The sequence below is a fragment of the Hyperolius riggenbachi genome, chromosome 11 (genome assembly GCF_040937935.1).
Source record: "Hyperolius riggenbachi isolate aHypRig1 chromosome 11, aHypRig1.pri, whole genome shotgun sequence".
Lineage (NCBI taxonomy): Eukaryota > Metazoa > Chordata > Amphibia > Anura > Hyperoliidae > Hyperolius > Hyperolius riggenbachi.
The window spans coordinates 126,241,503-126,266,794 of NC_090656.1; the positions used below are offsets into that span (position 1 = coordinate 126,241,503).

Sequence of the window (25,292 nt, forward strand, 5' to 3'; positions counted from 1 at the left end):
TATACTCACAAACATGGGTTACCTCTTAGGCAACCACTGTAGATGCAGGTGAGGAGATTAGACCTGTCCTCACTCAGGATTAAGATGTCGCTCTCTGTAGATCAGGAAAGTAGGGGTAGGTCACCCCTCCACCAGGGGTGGACACAGTATTATCGTAAGAGAACAGAGGGCGCCAGCAGGATAAAAGGTAATAAAAATTTTAAAATTTGCTGGGAGGCAGTGGTGGACTTACCTCCGGAAAGCAGACTCAAAATACTGTCTGAATTAAACAAATAAATTAATTATTGGTACCCCAAAAGATGCAACGCGTTTCGCAGGCACAGCCCGCTTCATCAGGCAATAAGATAGGGGACAAACTGTGGACAAAGACAAAAGATGTTGCTGTAGCGAACCACATAAAATTAACTAAGTATGTAGTATCATGCAAATTGTATGCAACATTTTCACAATATAAACACTGGATATAAGGTTGCACAATTAAAACAAGGTTGACAGACCCTAGCGTCATAAAATCCACAAAAAAGTCAGTGCATCTTGTAGCCTAAGGAATAATTCAATGTAGTGTAGGAGGCAAGAAAGTGCAGAGTGCTAATTAAGTAGTGCAAAATATTGCTAATAAGGTGCCATAGTGTAGCAGCACAAAATGTGTGACCGCAGGCACAATTAATTGTAAAGTGCAGCCGTATAGGGCAAGTATAAGTAAAAATGCATTGCATAAAAGTATGTAGTATCATGCAAATTGTATGCAACATTTTCACAATATAAACACTGGATACAAGGTTGCACAATTAGAACAAGGACTACAGACCCTAGCATCATAAAATCCACAAAAAAGTCATTGCATTTTGTTGCCTAAGGACAAATTCAATTTTGTATAGGAGGCAAGAAAGTGCAGAGTGCTAACTATGTAGTGCAAAATATTGCTAATAATAAGGCGCAGTAGTGCAGCAGCACAAAATGAGTGACCGCAGAATAATAATCATAAAGTGCAGCAGTATAGGGCAGATATAAGTAAAAATGCATTGCATAAAAGTATGTAGTATCATGCAAATTGTATGCAACATTTTCACAAAATGAACACTGGATATGCTGTTGCACAATTGAGATAAAAGGTTGGCAGACCCTAGCGGTATAAAATCCACAAAAAAGTCAGTGAATCCTGTAGAAAAATTCAATTTTATGCAGGAGGCGAGAAAGTGCAGAGTGCTAACTATGTACTGCAAAATATTGCTAATAAAGTGCTGAAGTGTGGCAGCACAAACTGAGTGACCGCAGAAAAAATAATCATAGTGTGCAGCAGTATACGGCACAGATTAATAAAAATACATTGCATGAAAGTCAATTGCATAAAAGTTGTAATGCTGCGTGCCATTTGGGTGGTCCGCCCCACGTACTGGAGCTGGCAGGGGCATGAAATGAGGTAAATGACATAGGCCACATACACACATCAGACCATAGTCTTTTGAAAATGAAAAATCACAGACCAATTTTACCCCCTTCCATGTAGTATGAGAGCCTCTTTTCTATGGAGCTGAACTCCCCATCAGAAAAAAAATCTTTGCAAGATGCTGCACACACAGATGCTGTACAGACACAAAAGATCAGTATCTGCAAAAGATCTGTTCCTGCTAAAGATTCGTTCCTGCAAATTGCATTCATAGTCTATGAGATCTGCAGATCATCATACACACCTTGTTTAACCTCCTTGGCGGTAACCCCGTGTGTGACACGGGGTAAGCCGCCGGAGGGTGCCGCTCAGGCCCTGCTGGGCCGATTTACATAATTTTTTTTCCAAACACGCAGCTAGCACTTTGCTAGCTGCGTGTTTGGTCTGATCGCCGCCGCCCGCCGCCGATGCGCCGCTGACGATACAGGCCCCCCCCCCCCCCCCCCCTGCATACCCCTTGCGCAGCCTGGCCAATCGGCGCCAGGCTGCGCTATGGGGTGGATCGGAATTCCCTGAGATGCCGCAGGGAGGAGGGAAGCATGTAGCTACATGCTAAAAAATAAAAAAAAAAGTGAAAAAAAACCCTCCCGCGGCCGAGCAGCCACGGGAGTCATACCGCCAGGGGGGTTAACAGACATTCATCTGCAGATCAGACAATCCATCCTAGTGGATCTGATCTGCAGATGAATGTCTGTTAAATCATGTGTGTATGATGATCTGCAGATCTCATAGACTATGAATGCATTGTGCAGGAACGGACCTTTGGCAGGAACAGATCTTTTGCAGATACTGATCTTTTGAATGTCTACAGCATCTTTGTGTGCAGCATCTTGCAAAGATTTCTGTCTGATGGGGAGTTCAGCTCCATAGAATAGACTGTGTAGGTATGGCTCTCATACTACATGGAAGGGGGTAAAATTGGTCTGTGATCTTTCATTTTCAAAAGACTATAGTCTGATGTGTGTATGAGCCTATACTTGGATTCACATGAGCGGTGTCTATTGATCGGATACTGGATGGGTAATGTAAGAAGTAAAGGAGGTGTCTGGCTGGATGAATTTGCCCCTACACCCTCTGCTTCCTTCCATTGGCAGACACATCCCAGGCACCATATATAAAGCATGAAGTGTCCTCACTTCATCACAGAGGTGCCATTCGTGCTACTGACGAGCTACTGGTAAGACTACTACTATTTCTATTTTACTATTTTATTCTTAAATATATTTCACAATCCCTTGCTTATATTCACTATACACTGCCGCACTACAACTTTTATGCAATTGACTTTCATGCAATGTATTTTTATTAATCTGTGCCGTATACTGCTGCACACTATGATTATTTTTTCTGCGGTCACTCAGTTTGTGCTGCCACACTTCAGCACTTTATTAGCAATATTTTGCAGTACATAGTTAGCACTCTGCACTTTCTTGCCTCCTGCATAAAATTGAATTTTTCTACAGGATTCACTGACTTTTTTGTGGATTTTATACCGCTAGGGTCTGCCAACCTTGTCTCAATTGTGCAACCCCATATCCAGTGTTCATTTTGTGAAAATGTTGCATACAATTTGCATGATACTACATACTTTTATGCAATGCATTTTTACTTATACTTGCCCTATACTGCTGCACTTTACAATTAATTGTGTCTGCGGTCACACATTTTGTGCTGCTACACTATGGCACCTTATTAGCAATATTTTGCACTACATAGTTAGCACTCTGCACTTTCTTGCCTCCTACACTAAATTGAATTATTCCTTAGGCTACAAGATGCACTGACTTTTTTGTGGATTTTATGACGCTAGGGTCTGTCAACCTTGTTTTCATTGTGCAACCTTATATCCAGTGTTTATATTGTGAAAATGTTGCATACAATTTGCATGATACTACATACTTAGTTAATTTTATGTGGTTCGCTACAGCAACGTCTTTTGTCTTTGTCCACAGTTTGTCCCCTATCTTATTGCCTGATGAAGCGGGCTGTGCCTGCGAAACGCGTTGCATCTTTTTGGGGTACCAATAATAAATGTATTTGTTTAATTCAGACAGTATTTTGAGTCTGCTTTCCGGAGGTAAGTCCACCACTGCCTCCCAGCAAATTTTAAAATTTTTATTACCTTTTATCCTGCTGGCGCCTCTGTTCTCTTACGATAACATTGGCACATATGTATGAAGCAGGCCACTGCACATATGTGGAGGTGGCAGGCACCTTCTGCACATGTTTACGCAGGTGATTGAAGGGGTCAAAAAGTATAAATCTGACTCTGAAAACATCCATACATGAGAACATTTTCTCTGTGCTCCTTCATATTATTGATAATTTGTATCTTGATACCATTCTAAACAAATATCCAGCTTACTGTAAGTGGCGTGAACTGTGATAAAAGAGCTGGTATTAGTTTTATAAGGAAGATCTTACCTGTACAAGTGCAGTGCACAGTCCAAAAATCCCAACTGCCAGGAGATTCTCGTGGAGCCACATTTTGACGGTCTCATAGCAAGGCTGGAATTACATGAAACATCACTGTTATAAATGGACACATTGCTATATTTGACCATTATTGTTGACTGATTTTAAAGCTTGCATGAATTGAGTTGGATTTGGTGGCTGCCATGTTTATTTCCTTTAAACAATGCACATTGCTAGGCTATCTTGTTGGTCCTCTGTCTAATACTCCTATGCATAGACCCTGAACAAGTATGTATACCAGATGTTTGAGTTAAAGGAAACCTAAACAGAGGGATATGGATGTGTCCTTTTAATCACTTAAAGTGAACCAGAGACGAAACACCTTCATGTATTTTACCATATATATCAATGGGGACATTCGAGAAAACACCTTCCCTGCTCTCTGCTTCATGTTTAACTGTTCACCCTGCTTCTTATCAGCCATGATAAAGTCCCCGACTGAGCATTTAGTCTGGCTTTGCTCAGGAATTTTTATAGCTGAGTCTGTGTTCTCTGGTGTCTTTTCAAGCCCAAGCCTGCCCACTTGTGGCTCTGCTCAGGAATCATTATAGCTGAGTCATTGTAGCAAAGCCAGACTGAATTCTCAGTCAGGGTTTTTATCAGGGCTGATTAGTTAAACAGTTAAAAATGAAACCGAGAGCAGGGTAGGGATTTTCTCTAAAGTTCCCACTGATATATATGGTAAAATACACGAGGATGCTTTGTCTCTGGTTCACTTTAAGGACTGCAGTCTTAAAACCCCTTAAAGGGAAGGTCCAAGCAAAATAAAAAAATGAGTTTCACTTACCTGGGGCTTCTACCAGCCCCATGCAGCCATCCTGTGCCCTCGTAGTCACTCACTGCTGCTCCAGTCCCCCGCTGGCAGCTTTCCGACCTCGGAGGTCGGCGGGCCGCATTGCGTACGTTTTTACGCATTCCCACTAGTGCAGGAACATTAACACATACGTTTTTACGCATTACTGGTTCAATGCGTAAAAATTTACGAGGGCACAGGATGTCTGCATGGGGCTGGTAGAAGCCCCAGGTAAGTGAAACTCATTTTTTTATTTTGCTTGAACCTTCCCTTTAAGGACCAGACACTTTTTTTCCATTCAGACCACTGCAGCTTTAACGGTTTATTGCTCAGTCATACAACCTACTATCTAAATGAATTTTATCTCCTTCTCTTGTCACTAATACAGCTTTCTTTTGGTGCTATTTGATTGCTGCTGTGACTTTTAATTTGTATTATATTCATCAAAAAAGACATGAATTTTGTCAAAAAAAAGATTTATTTTTTTTTTACTTTCTGTGCTGACATTTTTCAAATAAAGTAAAATTTCTATATACATTTTTGTCCAACTTTATTGTGCTACATGTCTTTGATTAAAAAACAAACAAACAAATACAATAAGTGTATATTTTATTGGTTTGGGTAAAAGTTATAGCATTTACAAACCATGGAACAAAAAATGTTTCTTGAGGTGCTAGAATGCCAGGATAGTATAAATAACCCCCAAATTACCCCATTTTGGAAAGAAGACAACCCAGGGTATTTGCTGAGGGGCACGGTGAGTTCATAAAATATATTCTGTTTTGTCACATGTTAGCAGAAAATTACACACTGTGACAAAAAAAAGTGTTTCCATTTCTGCTAACGTGTGACAAAAACAAAAAAAAAATCTAGGTTTTTCACTTGGTTTGATGCACACATTAAATGCTCTGTGTAGTGGAAAAAAAAATCTGCCACGGACTCACCATGCCCCACAGTGAATACTTTGGGGTATCTACTTTCCAAAATTGAGTCACTTGTGGGGAACTTGTACTGCCTTGGCATTGGGGGGGGGGGGGGGGGGGGGGTAAATTGTGAAAACCCCTGTAAAGCCTAAAAGTGGTCAATTTAGACAAATGGGTCCTAAAAATTCCTATCACAGATAATCCTCCACAAGTCTGAGACTTCTCAATATGATCAATGTAAGACTAAGGAAGCAGGAGGAAATAAATTATATATAAAAGTACAAATTTTCTTAATGACCAAAATACAAACACACATATATGTAAATCTATTTAAAATTGACCAGAACACACAGGTGGGCCACCATGTCTAGGCCAGATGGAAAAATGTAGGGGATCCCCTAAAAAAATATTGATAGTGCGCAATCAATCAAATATTTTAATGCAAAAAAGGGGGAAGCGACTCCTAGCAGGTAACATTGAAACAAAAGACCTTGGAGAGAAATATATCATTGGTTTTAAAGGCCAAGTGTCCAGGACCTAAATGGAAAAAGACATCCTAGTAGAAAAGCACAGGTGTATCAGATACTGGCTGTGTTGCTGCAATGTTTCATTGGTTTTAAGGGCCAAGTGTCCAGGACCTAAATGGAAAAAGACATCCTAGTAGAAAAGCACAGGTGTATCAGATACTGGCTGTGTTGCTGCAATGTTTCATTGGTTTTAAGGGCCAAGTGTCCAAGACCTAAATGGAAAAAGACATGCTAGTAGAAAAAGCACAGGTGTATCAGATTCCGACTGTGTTGCTATAATATTTCCAGTGATTTGCAGGATCAAAAGGCTGAATAACGGCTGATAGAGAGATTCAATCCATTACAATAGGTGGTCTTACTGCATATGTTATCACAAAATAATTGATGTGCAGGTCCACAGGTCAGGCAAGCTGTCTCATTTATGAGCTCTAACAATGGCCAGGTGCACAGAGGTAGATTGATAGGCACACACTGTATGTGGCAAGCACTTCGGGCTAGTAAACAAAAAAATTTATATTCACAGCAAGCTTGACACATCCGCAAGCCCCAGGAGCAACAAGCAATTCACCAGAGTTAGTGCCCCAATCAGAAGCACATTCTGAGACAGATTCACAGGCAAGTGTTTAAACCACAGACATATGCAGGTTTTTCTACTAGGATGCCTTTTTCCATTTAGGTCCTGGACACTTGGCCCTTAAAACCAATGAAACATTGCAGCAACACAGCCAGTATCTGATACACCTGTGCTTTTCTACTAGGATGTCTTTTTCCATTTAGGTCCTGGACACTTGGCCCTTAAAACCAATGAAACATTGCAGCAACACAGCCAGTATCTGATACACCTGTGCTTTTCTACTAGGATGTCTTTTTCCATTTAGGTCCTGGACACTTGGTTTTTAAAACCAATGATATATTTCTCTCCAAGGTCTTTTGTTTCAATGTTACCTGCTAGGAGTCGCTTCCCCCTTTTTTGCATTAAAATATTTGATGGATTGCGCACTATCAATATTTTTTTAGGGGATCCCCTACATTTTTCCATCTGGCCTAGACATGGTGGCCCACCTGTGTGTTCTGGTCAATTTTAAATAGATTTACATATATGTGTGTTTGTATTTTGGTCATTAAGAAAATTTGTACTTTTATATATAATTTATTTCCTCCTGCTTCCTTAGTCTTACCTAAAAGTGGTCATTGGACTTTGGGTCCCTTTGCACAGCTAGGCTACAAAAAAGTGCCACACATGTGGTATTGCCATACTCAGGAGAAGTAGTATAATGTGTTTTGGGGTGTCTCTGTAAAGGACAACTTCTTCATTTTTTAACACTAAACTGTCCACTTACAGAGATATTTCTCCCACCCAGCATGGGTATGTGTGAAAAGACACCACAAAACACATTATACTACTTCTCCTGAGTACTGTGCAAAGGGGCCCAAAGTCCAATGAGTACCTTTAGGATTTCACAGGTCAATTTTATTTATTTGGTTTTATGACTACTCCTCACGGTTTAGGGCCCCTAATATTAAAATGCCTGGGCAGTATTGGAACCCCACAAGTGACCCCATTTTTGGAAAGAAGACACCCCAAGCTATTCCGCGAGGGGTATGGTAAGTTCGTAGAAGATTTTATTTTTTGTCACAAGTTAGTGGAAAATTACACTTAGTGGAAATTTTTTTTTTGTTTTTTTTCTCACAAACTTGTGACAAAAAATAAAATCTTCTATGAACTCACCATACCCCTCATGGAATAACTTGGGGTGTCTTCTTTCCAAAATAGGTAATTTGTGGGGTCTGCCCTGGCATTTTAGCGTCTCCCCAATCATTACATGTATGGCCAGTATAAGGAGTTTCTGCTATACTCCTTATATTGGGCATACGGGTGATGCACTTTTTTTTCCATAAAAGGAAGAATTAAAAATATTCTCTCATTCACATTAATCAATGTGGATGAAAAAATATCTGACGAAAAATGTGAAAAAAAGATGGGCATGGCGTTTGCCAGGACATAGGTGCACTGCCCACAAAAATGTTCCAAACCCACTTTGCTCGTATGCCCTGGCACACCCAATTAATCCATTCACATCGATCAATGTGGATGAAAAAAAACGTTGCCACTTTTGATACAAAGTGCTTGCCAAAGCATAGGAACTGCAACACCGCCCCTCAGCTCACATGCCTTGGCAAACGTATTTTACTGCAGAGGAGAAATCTTGTCCTGCAGCGCTGCATGCACCGACGTGAGTAATCTGATAGATGCGCAATGCTTCTGTCAGGATGCACCATCAGTCCTGGAGCTGGTTGGTCAATGGGTCGGAGGGGCCAGTGAGGGGTGATCAGCGGCAATCGGGGGTGGGGGGGGGCAATGTACGGCGATGTGCAGGGCTGCCATCCTCTCTGGGTGCACTGTGACCACCAGAGGAGGAGGCAGTGGTATAATACATGTTTCCAAAACATGTATTATACATTAGTAAAGGGTAGATTGTACCCGCACAGCCCACCGGCACTGCTAAGAGGCTGGCGGGCTGATGACGGAGGGGGGCCGCAAGGGATGTTGGGCAAAATGTGTGCATGTGATCGCCCACAATACAGTGCTCCAGGACCTGTCACCAATTGGCATTAGGCAGCCCTGTGGCTGCCGCCGCGGTCACACCCATTGGCATGATGCGGCACTATTATACAGCGCTGCAAAATATGTTGGCGCTACATGAATATAAAAAAATAATAATAATCATATTGTCAGCATAACCTTGGTCTGTAGTATATAATATTTCTAGGGCCGTGCGGGCGCCCTGAACGCTGTTGGGAGGGGGCGCTGTGATGGAGGGGGGAGCCGCAGCCTCGGGGAGGGTAGCCCGACCTCTCCCTCCCTTCCTCTCCCCAGGCCACCCTCCGTGCTCCCTCCTCGGACTGCAGAGCAATGCACAGGGAAGCGCTATACAAAACTACTCGACTCCCTGGTTCCAATCGCTGCTCACTCGCCACCAGTCTCCTCTCTGCATAGAGTAGACGCTGATACACACACACACACATGCTGCTTCCTGCTAAACAGGAATCAGCGTGTGTATCAGCGTCTATGCAGAGAGGAGACTGGTGGTGAGTGAGCAGCGATTGGAACCAGGGAGGTGAGTAGTTTTGTAAAGTGCTTCCCTGTGCATTGCTTTGCAGTCCGAGGAGCACGGAGGGTGGCCCGGGGAGAGGAAGGGAGGGAGAGGTCAGGCTGCCCTCCCCGCGGCTGCGGCTCCCCCCCTCCTTTATGGGGGGCACCTACCTAACCTATACTGGGGCAGCTACCTATCTAACCTATCCTGGGGGGCACCTACCTAATCTAACCTATACTGGGGGACACCTACCTAATCTAACCTATACTGGGGGCAGCTACCTAATCTAACCTTTACTGGGGGGCACCTACCTAATCTAACCTTTACTGGGGGGCAGCTACCTATCTAACCTATACTGGGGGGCAGCTACCTAATCTAACTTTTACTGGGGGGCAGCTACCTAATCTAACCTATACTGGGGGCATCTACCTATCTAACCTATGCTGGGAGCAACTATTCTGGCTACCTATATTAGAGGCACCCACCTAGCTAACCTGTACTGTGGGGAACCTACCTATCTAACTTATACCGGGGGCGCCTGCCTATCTAACCTATACTGGGGGCAACTATACTGGCTACCTATACTGGAGGCACTTACCTGGCTAACCTATACCGGGGGCAACTATACTGGCTCACCTATGCCTGGCTACCTATACTGGGATACCTATTCTGGGCTACCTATACTGGGGGAATCTATGCTGCGTTCAACTAGACCTGGCTAACCTATACTGTGGGCACCCATACTTTGCTTTGGGAAGGGGGGGACCCAATTTTTACACCCTCGCCCTGGGTGCACTTTAGCCTAGAAACTGCACTGATAATATTAATTGTACATTACACGACCAGAATTAAGCCTGAGAACAGAGGCAAACTAGAACAAGACTGTACTGCTGTTCATCTGCTGCTTTTCATCTACCTTGATATAAGCTGGACTTTTCTTAATACATGGCTTTGTTTGTTTAGCCTCCACCTTCATATAGCATACTGCCATTGATCATTTGACATATACTTAGCCAACAAATACTCCCACTACCACCCTTAAACTGAAAGGATGCAATGTAATCTGAATGTAGCTGGTGTTTGTCACATACTGTTTTCAACCATACATAAACTGCGATACCAAAATGTTCTGTATTCTCTTCACAGCCATTCTTCTGTCTGCCCCTCTGATCCAAATGACACAATCACTCCCCCCCCCCCCCCCCCCCGCCCACACACTGTCAGCAAAGCTATTTACATTGCCTCTTCTCTCCTACCATGTTCCCTTTTTTCTAACCATGAAATATTCTTATTCCTCAGCTCAATCATAGTTCTCATCTGTTCTCATCTCTCTCTGTATTACTTCTCCTTACTACTGTGGATATGTCACACAACCCAGGAACCTCTCCCAGACCCATTGCACTCTACTAAACACTACACCCTGCACTGACCAGCTTCACAAACCCAAGTGGCCTCAGCAATATTTCTCCTTTTCCCACCTCTTGCCCTCCCATATCTGGTGCCCTCTGGAATTCAGGCTCAGTATAACAAAACTGGCCCACATTAATGACCTTTTCATCTCTAATGCCTTCACCTTCTTGGGGCTCAGTAAGACAAGACTGCCACCAAATGACACTGTGGCCCATATGTAATTCACTTTTTCTCCTGTGTTTTCTCCTAAGTGATATTTTCACAACTTGTCATAAAATACCTTTTAAGCCACCAGCAGGCAAAAAGATACTCAAAATAAATTTGACCTTTTCACTAGCATTTGGGTACTTTTTCAATTGTAAAATGCTAAAAATTTAGTTTAAAAAGAAAATGTAAATTATCTCCTAGGAGATAACTCAGGTGAAAAAGTGAATTGCTTATGGACCTGTGTCTCTAGCTGCCCTCTCATATGATGAACTTCAATTTACTCATACTCCCAGATTCAGTGGCAAATACAGGTGTCGGGTATGTATTCTCTATGAACACTGCTCCTATACACCAATGCCAAGACAAGCTTCACCAGCAACAACAGCGCACATTCCAAAGTGCACACCCAGAGACAGGTCCTCCAGCACCCAAGGCTGAGACACCACAGTGCTCCCCTCCATCCCTCTCACCCCAGCTATCACACACTGATTGCTATTAGACTAATGGTGCCCATACATGATACAATAAAAACGTTAGATTTTCTCGTTTATTCGATCTAAATGATCGAATAGAATTAAAGTTGAAAATATTTTTTTTCCAATCAAGAAATTTGAACGATTATCCCGTCTTTTCAAGAAAAATCTGATTGGACATGCTGGAAAAATCTTTATATTTGATCTAACAGAATAATCAAACTAAATTATCTAATCAAAAAAAAAAATGAAAAATTGTACCATGTATGGCCACCATAAAAAGGCACTTTAGGGCCCCAACACCTTAATCTCTAGTTATCTGGCTTGCAGTCACTGCCATGTATCCCCTTTTCTTATTTCTCTCTGCTTCAAATGATAGCTGAGTGAGTTGTGCGCCGCTCCTACTCTGTGCCCTGAGGCTGGAGCCCCTCTCGTCTCTGCCCGTCCCTGTGCACACCCCACCAGATCACATCAAGATGACTTCAACAGTAGAAAATAGATCTGAATCCACTTTGCTCTTCCTTAAAACAAACTGAGCACATCTTATTATTATTATCATTTTATTTTTACAAATTAACATCCCCATAAGGGAGGTTGGAATATTGTGCTGGGGGTGAAGGTGGATTGGGGGTGAGAAGCATCATGGATACAAAGGTGTACTCACATCCACACATTGAAGCAGGCACTCAACCACCCGCCCCCCCCAGGAAAAACGAATATGCAGCACCGTACAGAGAAGATGGCAACCACCACACTCTGACAATAAGCCACAAAAGCAGCCCCTCATAGGTAAGTAATGCTTTTTACCCCAACCCCCATCAGCATACTATTACAAAGTCCCCTTATGGTGAGGTGCATTTAAAAACATTATTAATTAGAAGTGCTCAGTTCCCTTTAAAGTAAACTGAAGACAAATCAAACACAACGTTTTATACTTACCTGGTGCATCCTCCAGTCCATGGTCTTCCTCAATGTATCCAATCTCCCACAGGGACTACTATGCATGCACAGCCCTAGCCACGCACCTCCTACATCACACTGCCTTAGCTAGAACCATGCTGCACCTGCGCAGTTAGTTAAGGCTTGTAACTGTGCAGGTGCAAATCACCCCCAGTGATGACAGCATGACCAAATAAGTGCATGGCCAGGAGCTGACTGCACAAGAACAGACTGGACCAAACGCACATCAAGGGAGCTAGAGAAAGCCCAAAAGTGACAAAGTATAGTATAAAACTAAAACTGAGTCACTGACAAAATTCTCAACACCCCGAGCACAGACACCAGCACTCACGGCTGTTCTCTTGCAGCTGCCTCCTGTCCTGTGGGTGCAATCAATGATGGGACCCAACCTCCTGCAATTTTATCACACGGTCACCTCAGCCAGATGAAGTTGTGGTCACCCTTCCCTTCCTAGGCAATCCTGCGGGAAGCCATCACCACTTCCATAGGAGTAAAACCCAGCTTACTGTAGTTGCCTAGCAACATACCAACAACACTGCCAGCAAACACCTATCATCTGTTTGCTTGGATGGGGAGGATTATACTCTATCAGTGCCAGGAGGGGAGAGAAGAAAGTTAGCGGGCATGCAGAGCAGAGAGGAATGCACCCTCATGGAACTGCACCACAAAACTGGCAACTCTCCAGCCTCTGCTTTGGCCCAGCCTTGCTATACACCACATACACATGCACCTTTACTGGCCTTTTCTTGCTTTGAGCTGCATGCTTTCCATAGCATCACTAGGGGTGGTCATGTCTAGGAAAACTCATGGAGAAGCATATGATCAGTGTGGTCTGGTGATAAATATGCAAGTCTCATATTTGGATGTGATCACAGCAAAGCAGAACTTTGCAACTCTAACAGCTGGTCAAACAAATCTTATGCTTCTCCATGAGTTCTCCTAGGCATGACCATCACTACTCACCACTTCCAGACTGCTGTAATCTAGCCTCCTCCTGGACCAACCTCCACCTTTATCAACCACTTCTCTGCATAGCTTCTTCAGTTCCTCTCTACTGACATACCTTCTATCATTATCAGAGACTTTAACGTCCCCATAAAGACTAACTGCCCTTCGACCAACTTCTCTCACTCACATCCTCCTATGTTCTCTCCCAGCGGTCCTCTTCTTCCACCCACAAAGATAACCATGCTCTGGATCTAGTCTTTACTTGGCTCTACTCAGTTTCAACCTTTAATAATTCTCCATTTCCTCTCTCAGATCACAACCATATAAGTTCACAATATGTCCCATCCTGTCTCCTCCACCCCACTCACTTCTGCAGGAATTATAACAGCTTTGACTTCAGCTCCTTGATGATTCCTTGAAACCCCTGAGCAACTTTTCATCCTTAATTGATCCCGAGACAACATTTACACACCACTCCACCATAGTCTCTGCTGTCATGAATTCAACGGCCCACCTTACCAACATTCGCCCCTGACACATCAACAGGCAATCCTGGCAGACTGAAACCATTGAATATTTCAGTGTGGCAGGAAGAACAGCAATGGCTCCACTGCAGAAGACTTCCTTCATTACAAATAAGCACTTCTACTTCTCAGTAGCACCTTCTACTCTTTTCTCCACCCCTGCTCCTCCTCAAACCATGTTTGCCTGCATCATACTTTATGAACAAAACTGAAACGATATAATATTTAAAAAGCAACCCTTTTCACCATTCTAATCATCTCCTCCTTTCTCCTCTCTGCCTGGTTACTCACACACTACAAACTACCCCTCACCATTTCTACATGGCACTCACTCAAACCTCCTCCCTACTAACAACTTTCTCTGCCTTTAACTGAACACCACGTGACTACCTGTGCCCTCGACCCTATCTTATAATAATCCTAACATTTGTATAGAGCTTTTCTTCTGTTGGACTCAAAGTGCTCAAAAGCTGCAGCCACTAAGGGCGTGCTCAAGGGGCTACCCTGCAGTGTTAGGAAATCTAGCCCAAGGACTTCTTACTGAATAGGTACTGACCCTAGACAGGATTTGAACCCTGGTCTCCCATGTAAAAGGCAGAGCTCTTGACCATTACACTACCCAGCCACTTATCACTCAGCTCTCCTCCTTCACTTCTGCTTTACCAATACTTTTTTAACTGCTCCGTCTGGCATTTTTCATTCCAAGTTTAAACAAGCAATTGTAACACTACTAATCAACCCCCCACCCTAGACCCTAACCCCCCCCCCCCCCTCTAATTAGAGTCCAATCTCACTTTTTCCAATTGAAACACCACATCTATTCAGAACTGTCTGGCTTTCTCTCTGCTTGGACCACTTCCAGTCTGGCTTCTGCTCTTAGCATTCCACAGAAACAGTCCTCCCTAAAGTTACAAATTATCTCCTGTTGCAAAATCCAAAGGCAATTTTTCTATACAAATACTCCTCAATCTTTCCTCTGCCTTTGACACAGTTGACCACCTTTTGTTTTTCCAGATCCTCTTGTAACTGGGAATCAAGATCCTAGCGCATTTCTAGATAAGCTTTTACCTGCCTGGATGTTTCATCATTGTCCCCTACTCCAAAGCTAAAGCTGGCCATACACTGGCCCGATTTGCCGGCGTTTCGACAGCAGATTCGATCACTGGGATCGAATCTGCTGGCAATCGTTCGCGCTACACAGTAAAGGTAGTAAAGGTAGTCAGATTCGATCAGAGAGGGATCTATCTGTTGGTCGAATCTGATGGCTAATCGACCAGTGTATGGCTACCTTAATTCTTCACATCCATCTGTAGGTGTACCACAAGGCTCCATCCTTACACCTCTTTCCTTCTCCATTTACACTCATGGGACAATTGGTTTTCAATATCTCCTTTATGCTGATTACACCCAAATCTATTTCTCAGTCCCCAACCTCTCCACACTATTATCTCAAGTCCCTGGCTGTCTGTTCAGAGCACACAGAATAACATGTTTGGGAACATATAATAATAAAAGACATAAAAAATACATGTTTTACACTACATAAATTGAATACAAAAAAATAAATTAACCCCCTCTCCCCTCCTCCCCTGTTCCCCATAGTTACCACAATAAAACACCTGATAAAAAATACACCATTTACACAAAAATAAAAAATACATAAATTACTTTTTTTGTCATGAGGGTTTAATACTGTTATTTTATTTTATTTGTATTGTGCAAAAAACACTAAGCAGAAAAAATATTCCTTTATTTCCAAATAATATATTATTGCCATACATTGTACTAGGAACATAATTTTAATGTTGTGATAGCCGGGACAAAAGGCAAATAAAATGTGTGGATTTTATCTACAGTAGCATTGTTTATTTTAAAACTATATGAGATGTAAATTGAGAAAGAGAGTATTTTTTCCTTATGTTTCCCTTTAGAATGCATAGAAAATAAAGTAATTACTGGAAACAATTATCAACTCCCAAAACCCTAATTTGTGGCAAAAAATAAGATATAGATAATTTAGGTGTGATAAGTAGTCATAAAGTTATGGCCAAATGAATGAGATTAGTGCGAAAAGGTGAAAATTGTTGTTGGCTGGAAAAGTAAAACAGCCTGTGGAGTGAAGTGGCTTAGAAATGGTGTACACAAAGACGTGCTGAAATGTGGTTTTAATATATGGAATAACTAAATTATACAAATTCTAATGAAACAAAGACTAATACATTCAAGTACAAACAATCCACCCAAATTTTTGCACATGAATTTGCTGCCCCTTCAACATTGTGAATGGAATTATTTTTTGCCGTTAGACCCCTTTTACACTTATAATTATAATAACAATATTGAGATGCAATGATATTCTTATGGGGCTTTCGCATAAAGTGTGGAGTGGCAGGTTTCGACACAGTGACACACAGCATGCGTTTACAGTGGCATTGAAGCATACTTTCATTACACTGTACAGTATGCCTCACTGAGTGTATGGTCACACTGCAACAGTACCACACAGTGCGATTTTTCAACTCAACTGTGAAGCGATCCAATCACATCCCAACTTACATAGTGTGAAAGGGCTCTTAAACTGTTTGCCAGTCAATTACATTTTGAAAAGTTAGTACGTTGTAACTTAGTACATTGTACAGGAGGTAGGGCTCTTACCGCTTTCCACCATGTTCCTGGCGAGTGCAAGCCACAGTTCTCGCTGAACTCCAAGCAGCAGGAGTCTGGGACACGGCTGGTGTTGTACACCTCAAACCAATCTGTGTAATTTGCAACGCCACAGCACCGGAACTGCAGAGAACAACACAAATCATCAAAATTGAATTTCTTCATAAAATACTTTCCTAGCCAAAATCTAATACATTCCAAGATTTAGGTGTTTAGATACAAACTAATCTGTTTCTGTGCAGTCACAATTAATGTGTGGCCCACTTTTCTTCTAAAGTGTAGAGCATAATTACACAGCATGATAAAGCGAGATATTCTAAAAAGCGAGAGATACTAGGGTCTATTCACACTGACGTGCAGCAGAGCCGGTGGACAGGACACCATCATTGTTATTAGTGACAATACAAATGCTGTGAGTAGCTTCTAATTTCTTAAACAACCATGTCAGAAGACACATCCTGTAGTAGTGGAAAAGATGTTACTCGGTTTCAGAAGAGTCAAATTATTGTCATACATCAAAGAAGAAAATATAAGGAGATTGCTGAAATTAATAAAACTGGGGGGGGACAGGCAATACTATCATCTGCAGTTGCTGCACTTGGTAAGACCTAGGTTCAGCAGCGTTAATGTGCCCAAATAATGAGGTTGGCTGACTAGTGACTACCTAAATATACTGAATAACCAGATTATTCCATCAGTGAATTTCTTCTTCCCTGATAGCATGGGCATATTCCAAAATGACAGTGCCAAGATTCATCAGGCTAAAATTGTGAAAGTGTTCAGGGGGCATGAAACATATTTTTCATACATGGATTGGCCACCACAGAGTCCAGACCTTAACCCCACTGAGACATTGACATCTGTGGAAAAAAATATAAAAGATATATGCAGCAGTCCAACTCTCCCACCATCTCTAAAAGATCTTAGTGAAAATTAAGGCAATTCTGTACATAAATATATGTTGTGACATAACAGAAGGACATCGAAATGTCGTCACGGCAAATGCATGCCGTAATCAAAGCTAAAGGTACATCAACAGGGTGTGGAGTCTTTATGTTTTAGAATGTTTCTCTCTTTCTCTACTTTTTTTCCTTTCCATGCTTCTATATTCACATTTACATTGGGATCCATTAGAGAAAAGTGGAAAGTTTGAAACAAACACATAGATATTTAATGTACTTTTCAACATTTGATTCTGAAAATGCCTGAATAACACATAGGATTCTTTATAGAGCAATGTTAGTACCATTTGTACAAGGTTCACAACACGTACAAAAGGAAAACAGAATGATATGGCAATTTGATTCTCTCACTAAAAAATGTTCAAAAATGTTATTCTACTATACTGCAAATTCCACCAAATGTTTACAGCAAATATTCTGTACTGTAAATATATTTGGGGAAAAAAGGGCTTAGAAACTATTCATAAGTCTTTATCTTTCACTTTTTGGGTCTTATCAAAAATGCAGATTGCAGATTTCTGCCCACGATAATAAACCTTGATATTTAACAATATCACATTTTTAAAATTACTGATCAAGCTTTAGTTATATGCAGAGCTCTTTCAGTGAGGGCTCCTTAAAAATAGCAACAGACTAAAAAACATCCCTGAAACCAACATTTAATTGCTGGAACATTAATTCCAGCGTCTCTGAAAAATCCTTCAAATCTTTCATACTCTTCCCTCCTTGCTGACTGTAGATGTATGGATGATTCTTCACCTCACTGGCAGGGACTACTCTCCTTATTCACATCCACACGGTGCATATAGTAGGATGGACAATACTCTCATATTTCATGCCCTTTTGATTTTTAACCCAGGGCTCATATTGATTCGAAACCCTTCCCCGACCACTCCCTTAAAAATTTACATTTGAACTCTCCAATTCCACCAAAGTCCCTTCCCTTATTGATTGGTTCTAAGAAATCAAACATATTAGATATACATGAAAAAACTGATAAGACAGTTTCTGACAGATCCGCTCAGTGGATCTTTCAGAAACAGCCTTATCAGTCTCGCATTAAGACAAGCCTGGGGGCTTGAGGCAAATGCAGGGTCTAATGAGGCGGTTAGCGAGTAGGACCATGTCTGGTGAGTCTATTCTGTAATATTCTTTGGGTTTGTTTTCTGTTTATTGGTCTTTGTTTTTTCTACAATTTTCAGTTTTTTTTCCTTTCAGTTCTGATTATTTATTCACATCACAATTCTAGTTTAACACATTATGGCCTTATCTTATTAACTTTTCTCTTGCATTTTTGTCACAGGAGATATTTTTTCAACTTATCTAAAGAAAGAACCACTTAGCAATTGAAAAAAAGTACACGTATTTTCCGTCATATAAGACGCTCTGGAATATAAGATGCACCTAGGTTTAGAGGGCAAAAACCAGCGGAAAAAAAGGGCCGAGCCGAGGCAGAGGCAAGAGAGGCTCCAGCCTCAGGGCGCAGTGTAGGAGGGGGCGCACAACTCACTCAGCTATCATTCCACTATTGTGTTTGAAGCAGAGAGAAATAAGAAAAGGGGATGCATGGCAGTTACTACAAGCCAGAAAACTAGAGATTAAGCTGTTGAGGGGATTGGGGGCCCTGGGGTGCCTCATGGTCTAATAGCATTCAGTGCGTGACGGCTGGGGTGGGTGGGATGGAGGGGGGCACTTTGGTGTCTCAGCCTTGGGTGCTGGAGGACCTTGTCCCGGCTCTGGAAAAAATACATACTAAATCTGGTGTGTCCATGTTCCAGGAGCATCTTGTTACATCTTCTCCCCCAAATGGTGTCCTCCTGTGTGCCCCATGCCTCCTCCATGTGTATGTTATCCTGTGTGCCCCACATCTCCCCATATGTGTGTTGTCCTGTGTGCCCCACGTCTCCCCATGTGTCCCCATGTGTCCTTCTGCGTGCCCCATATCTCCCCCATGTGTCCTAGCATGTACCTGCTCCACTGTACTGATTGTGTCATCTTTAGAAACCCATCACTAGAGGAAGCCGCACAGAGGTCTGCAATCCTTGCAGGGCGGCATGGATGAGGTAAGCCAGCTGCCGCTGCACAGACAGGGGACCAGGAGACGCAAAGGGGAGAGAACGGAGGCATGCAGCAGCGTATCAGCGGTTCATATTGGTGGGTGTAAGTCGGGGATTTATTGCCTTCGCCATATAGGACACGGAGACTTTTTCTCCCTTTTTGGGGGAGAAAAAGTGCATCTTATACGGCAGAAAATACGGTACTTAAAAGTAGGTTAAAAGGAATTTTAAACTTATTTTTAGCATTTTTATGGCTTGTTGAGAGAGCATTAAAGGGACTCCGAGCAGTGCGGAAACTATGTAAAGATGCATATCATTTTAAAGCTCTCTTTCTCCTCTTTCCAATGATATATAAACCACCGCCCTACGCCTTTTAGTTTTCACGATTTTCGTGATTGAAATTGCCGCGGCCGCGATTTCAATCGCAAAAATAGAGAAAACTAAAAGGCGCAGGGCGACGATTTAGGTGTCACCAGAAAGAGGAGAAAGAGAGCTTTAAAATAATATCCATCTTTCCATAGTTACATTGTATTACACAGGGCGACTTTTTCTGCTGAATGGAGCTGCTGACTTTGAGAAAAAGTCGCCCTGTGTAATACAATGTAACTATAGAAAGATGGATATCATTTTAAAGCTCTCTTTCTCCTCTTTCTGGCGACACCTAAATCGTCGGCCTACGCCTTTTAGTTTTCTCTATTTTCGCGATTGAAATTGCAGCCGCGGCAATTTCAATTGCGAAAATCGTGAAAACTAAAAGGCGTAGGGCGGTGGTTTTTATATCATTGGAAAGAGGAGAAAGAGAGCTTTAAAATGATATGCATCTTTCCATAGTTTCCGCACTGCTCGGAGTCCCTTTAAAGATATATTATTGGTACAGTTTGAAAATATTTCCTTAGAGAAAACTCAGGAGAAAAGTTATTAGGATATGACACAATGGCCTCAATTCTGGTAGCTATGTAAATATTTTTTTGTTGGTAAAATACCTCATGCTGTGTTTTCTTTTTTTTCAATTCTGAAAGATTTTTCCGCATATCCAAACATGCAGTAAAAATGCGTAAATTGCAGTAAAAAGTGTGGTACTTCAGCGGCAAGTATGTGGTAAATAAATAATAGTGGTCTTTGTCCTTCATAAGTTAGGATAGTCTTTGGAAGATTTTTTTTTTCTTGGGGGGAGAGGAAGGTGTATTTGATGATGTAGCACCCTATGAAAAGTATATTTATAGGCATCCCATATAAAGAAAAATGTATACTTACCTGGGGCTTCTTTCAACCCCCTTTGGTCCATAGCTCCCTCAATGTCTTTCCGGTCCTTGTCATTGTGCTGCTCTCAGCCCTGTTAAAGTATGTGACTCAGCTCAGTCGCTATTGTGCATGCGCAGTCTCGGATGCATGACTCCCTGATTGCATTCCCCTGGACAGTAGTGTCCTGTGCATGTGCAGTTTGTAGGACCTGTAACTGCACATGCGCACTATGCGCCAGTCTATGAAAGTGCAGTGGAAGAGGCTCAGGAACAGCACATGCACAGTGGCCTGCAACCCAGCTGGATCACAACAGCCAGGGCCTGGTGGCCCATGACGCCAGGTGACGCAGGTTCATCATGCGGCATGGGCCATGGAGTGGCATCCTGCCAGATTCTCTAATAGCCCAATAACCAATTAACTAAAATACTGTCTGTATTGTCACACTTGTGCGATCTGTATAAAATAGTTTGTAATAATTTTGAGGGCCTGATTTAGTGTAGGGCAACATGAGGTGAAATAAACTTGAAAAAAAAAAATGTTGGTGTTTACAATTAGAGATGGCACGAACCTCCGATTTTCGGTTTGCGAACCTCGAACGCGAACTTCCGCAAAAGTTTGGATCGCGCGAACTTTCGCAAACCGCAATAGACTTCAATGGGGATGTAAACTTTGAAAACTATAAATATTTATGCTGGCCAGAAAAGTGATGGAAAAGATGTTTCAAGGGGTCTAACATCTGAGTTTTTGCGTGGATGAGTGGGAAACACGCCAAAAGTCCCAGGGAAAAATCAGGATTTGACACAAAGCAGCGTTTTAAGGGCAGAAATCACACTGCATGCTAAATTGGAGGCCTAAAGTTCTTTAAAACATCTTGCATATGTATACCTAAAAGTATCAGTGAGAGTAATTAGAGTACTGCTTCACACAGATAGCCTAAACTCACTGTGTAACGCACCACACACAGCTGGACAGGTGCGCACCATGGCGAGAGTGCAGGCCATGGCGGTTTTCAAGCCCATATGGTCACCGGGCTGGGGTAGCTTAATGACAGAACAACAGTGACTGTCCAGCTGATCGAATTTGGTCTGTCTGCAATGAAGCAACGACCTTATTACCCCCGAGACACTCATATAGACGGCGGTCATTAATTCATTGTGATACGCAAGCCCCTTTACCGCGGCAAGGTAACGATCACGAAGGGGAATTGACACATGTACATGCCTTTTGTTTTGTTGTTGCAGCTGCAGTGCAGCCAGAAAAAATAGGCAGGCATGTACACCCACCAGAAAAATTATTATAGTGGCCACTGCTAGCAGCGGCCTTAAAAATTCAGGAATCTGCCTGGAGTCCTGGACCCTGTTGGTGGTGACGGAGAAGGCAGTCAAGCGGCCTGCAGGCTGAGATGCTGTGTGGGGACCGACTTAGTCTTGGGGCAGGCAGTCACACTGCGTGCAGACAGAGATGCAGTGTGTGAGAACTGACTTAGTCTTCGGGCAGACCTGACCGTGCTTTGCAGACCAGGCATCCGTGATCAGATGGACCCTTGACCCAACGCTGTGTGCCAGAGATGTCACCACTTGCCTTCCAACATCACGGTACAGTTTAGGTATCGCCTTTTTTGAGAAATAATTGTGGCCTGGTATCTTACACTATGGTGTGTGGCTTTGCTTTTGTGTGCTGCTTTTCCTCAGGTGGTCATCCCATTGCAGTTTGTGCTTTGTAATCATGTGCCTTCGTAAGGTAGTTGTCCCTATGCGGTTCTTGGTCTTTCCACGGCTCAATTTTCGGTGGCAGAGAGTAAGATGGCATTGCTCTCATCTGAGGCAGACACACACAAAAATTTCCACACCACTGACCCCTGTGATGATGGCACTTTGATGATGGCTGCTGACGGAGTGTTAAGTGAGGTGCTGGAGTCAGAGCAGGAGGAGGAAGATTTGTCACGCTTCCGTGCGGACGCTAAGGAAGATGAGGTGTTTTGTGTAAAATAGTCAACTACATCCTGACAATATTGGGGGTTGATGGCACGTGCCTTCTTCTGAACACTGTACTTTGGTCGAAAGCCACCCGAAATCACGACAGCGCGACCTTGAACAGACCTGCCAGGTGGCCTGCCTCTGGCTGTGCCTCTTGTTTTGTCCATATTGGGAGGGATGAAGTGAAAGTTATGCACTGACTTGACTAATACAATGTACAGGTGCAGTAAACAGGTTGCAGTGACTGCTGGTACAACAATGTGCGATTACACAGGTTCAGTAAACAGGTTGCAGTGACTGCTGGTACAACAATGTGTGGTTACACAGGTGCAGTTAACAGGTATGCACATACTGGTATATAAAACAGCATGCAGTGAACAGGTATGCAGTGATTGATATTACAAATTTGCAGCTGCCTGTCACACACACAGGTAGTCACTGAATGTGCTGGGCCTGGCAGTGGCACAGTAGGAATTACCAAAGCTGTATATGCAACACAAGTGTCTGTGGGACACACACACACAAAAAAAATAGAACACAAGAACAACAATAGCTCTCAAAAGAGGATGAGGAGTGCTTTTTAGCAATAAGATCACAAGAAGGAGCAAGCTTACAAGTCTAACACAAGAGCCTAACTAAGCTTTCCCTATGTCAGCAGTAGCAAGGTTCTCTCCCTTCTCTAATTACTGCAGCCACACAAGTGAGTGAAATGGCTGACGCTGCCTGCGTTTTATAAGGGGGGGGGGGGCTCCAGGAGGGAGTGTAGCCTGATTGGCTACCCTGTGCCTGCTGACTGTGATGTAGAGCAGTGTTTCTCAACATTTTATTGGTATGTACCCCTTTTAAAACCCAGTAATCACCAAGTACCCCCTAGCATAGTAAAAATCATCACAAGTACCCCTTGACAAATATATATTTGATTGTAGTACATGATAATTGGTTCTAAACAATTTCCAAGCATTTACTATTGCTTTTAACTAGCTAGAATATTAACTTGGTGTTGTTTAATTAAGATTTATCATTTTCTAAATCTCTAAATTTGTTATTCTTGGTTAAGTATATCAAGCCCGAGTACCCCCTGGAACCATCAGAAGTACCCCCTGGGGTACGCGTACCGCACGTTGAGAACCTAGGATGTAGAGGGTCAAAGTTGACCCTAATGATGTAGTATGGGGGCGGGTCGAACCGCCATAAAGTTCGCGCTTGATCACGAACGCGAACCACCGAAGTTCGCGCAAATAAGTTTGCGTGCGAACCGTTCGGGCCATCTCTATTTTCAATGAGCACAACTTCATTCTTTAGTAAATCAGGCCCTTTGAGTATATCCGCCAGATAAACAAAAATACAGTCAATTCAGTAATTCCAGAGGTTCAAGGATAATCTTTCCTGTCCAAAACAAGATGTATTTATTGGCTTGCAACTCAATGAGTACGATGTAGTGCTTGTAAACAGAGATCGCCTAGATCTGAAAGTAGTTACTGTAATCACCAGCTGCTCATGCTGAGCTCAGTATCTTTATACCACCCCTAAACTCCTCAGCAAGCTTCCTTCATTCTCATAACTCTCAGATCAAGGAAGAGAGAATCAGAGTGGGGTTATGTCCATCAATGCGTTCCACTGACATACATACATTAAAAAAATACAGGGGATATATAGTGATTTTTTAAAATTAGATTTAGCATTAGCACAGATAATATGTTTAACCCATTCGCGTTCCGTCGTTTTCACGTGAGAAATGTTTACCTCCCATTCATTAGCCTATAACTTTATCACTACTTATCACAATGAACTGATCTATATCTTGTTTTTTCCGCCACCAATTAGGCTTTCTTTGGGGGGTACATTTTGCTAAGAGCTACTTTACTGTAAATGCATTTTAACAGGAAGAATAAGAAAAAAATGGAAAAATTCATTATTTCTCAGTTTTCAGCCATTATAGTTTTAAAATAATACATGCCTCCATAATTAAAACTCACGTATTGTATTTGCCCATATGTCCCGGTTATTACACCGTTAAAAATATGTCCCTATCACAATGTATGGCGACAATATTTTATTTGGAAATAAAGGTGCATTTTTTCCATTTTGCATCTATCACTATTTACAAGTTTAAAATAAAAAAAATATAGAAATATTTCATCTTTACTTTGATATTTAAAAAGTTTAGACCCTTAGGTAAATATTTACATTTTTTTGTTTTTTTATTGTAATGTTTTTTTTTTTATAGTAAACAATTTATTTGGGTAGTTTTGGGAGGGTGGGAGGTAAACAATAGATTTATAATGTAAATGTGTGTTCATTTTTATTTTTTTTTCCTTACAGTTGTAGTTTTACTTTTTGGCCACAAGATGGCGGCCATGAGTTTGTTTACATGACGTCACTCTAAGCGTAACACACGCTTAGAGTGACTCATCGGGAGGGAACAGCCAGAAAAAGCACAACTTCCGAGAGAAGCTGTCGCTTTTTCAGCGGGGGAGAGGAATCAGTGATTGGGCACCATAGCCAGATACATTGGCTACCGAATCCGCGGCCGGGAGTGCGCGTGCACGCGCGCGATCGGCCGCGGGAGCGCGCGGTAGCGCGCATGGTTCCTGGACGTAGTTTCTACG

At 42.3% G+C, this 25,292-nt stretch overlaps 1 protein-coding gene and 1 long non-coding RNA gene across 2 annotated transcripts in view; one reads left to right on the forward strand and one right to left on the reverse strand.

Annotated features, from left to right (window-relative positions):
* The window catches only part of LOC137538717 (uncharacterized), a 57,262-nt gene that overhangs the window by 17,190 nt on the left and 14,780 nt on the right, over positions 1 to 25,292 (forward strand). The window lies entirely within an intron of this gene.
* TSPAN4 (tetraspanin 4) overlaps positions 1 to 25,292 on the reverse strand; it is a 406,664-nt gene that overhangs the window by 10,385 nt on the left and 370,987 nt on the right. Inside the window, exons 5-6 of the mRNA XM_068261017.1 lie at positions 16,438 to 16,569; positions 3,872 to 3,955 (exon numbers count right to left, since the gene is read on the reverse strand). Of these exons, the coding sequence (XP_068117118.1) occupies positions 3,872 to 3,955; positions 16,438 to 16,569 (216 nt within the window). The remainder of the gene's footprint in view (positions 1 to 3,871; positions 3,956 to 16,437; positions 16,570 to 25,292) is intronic.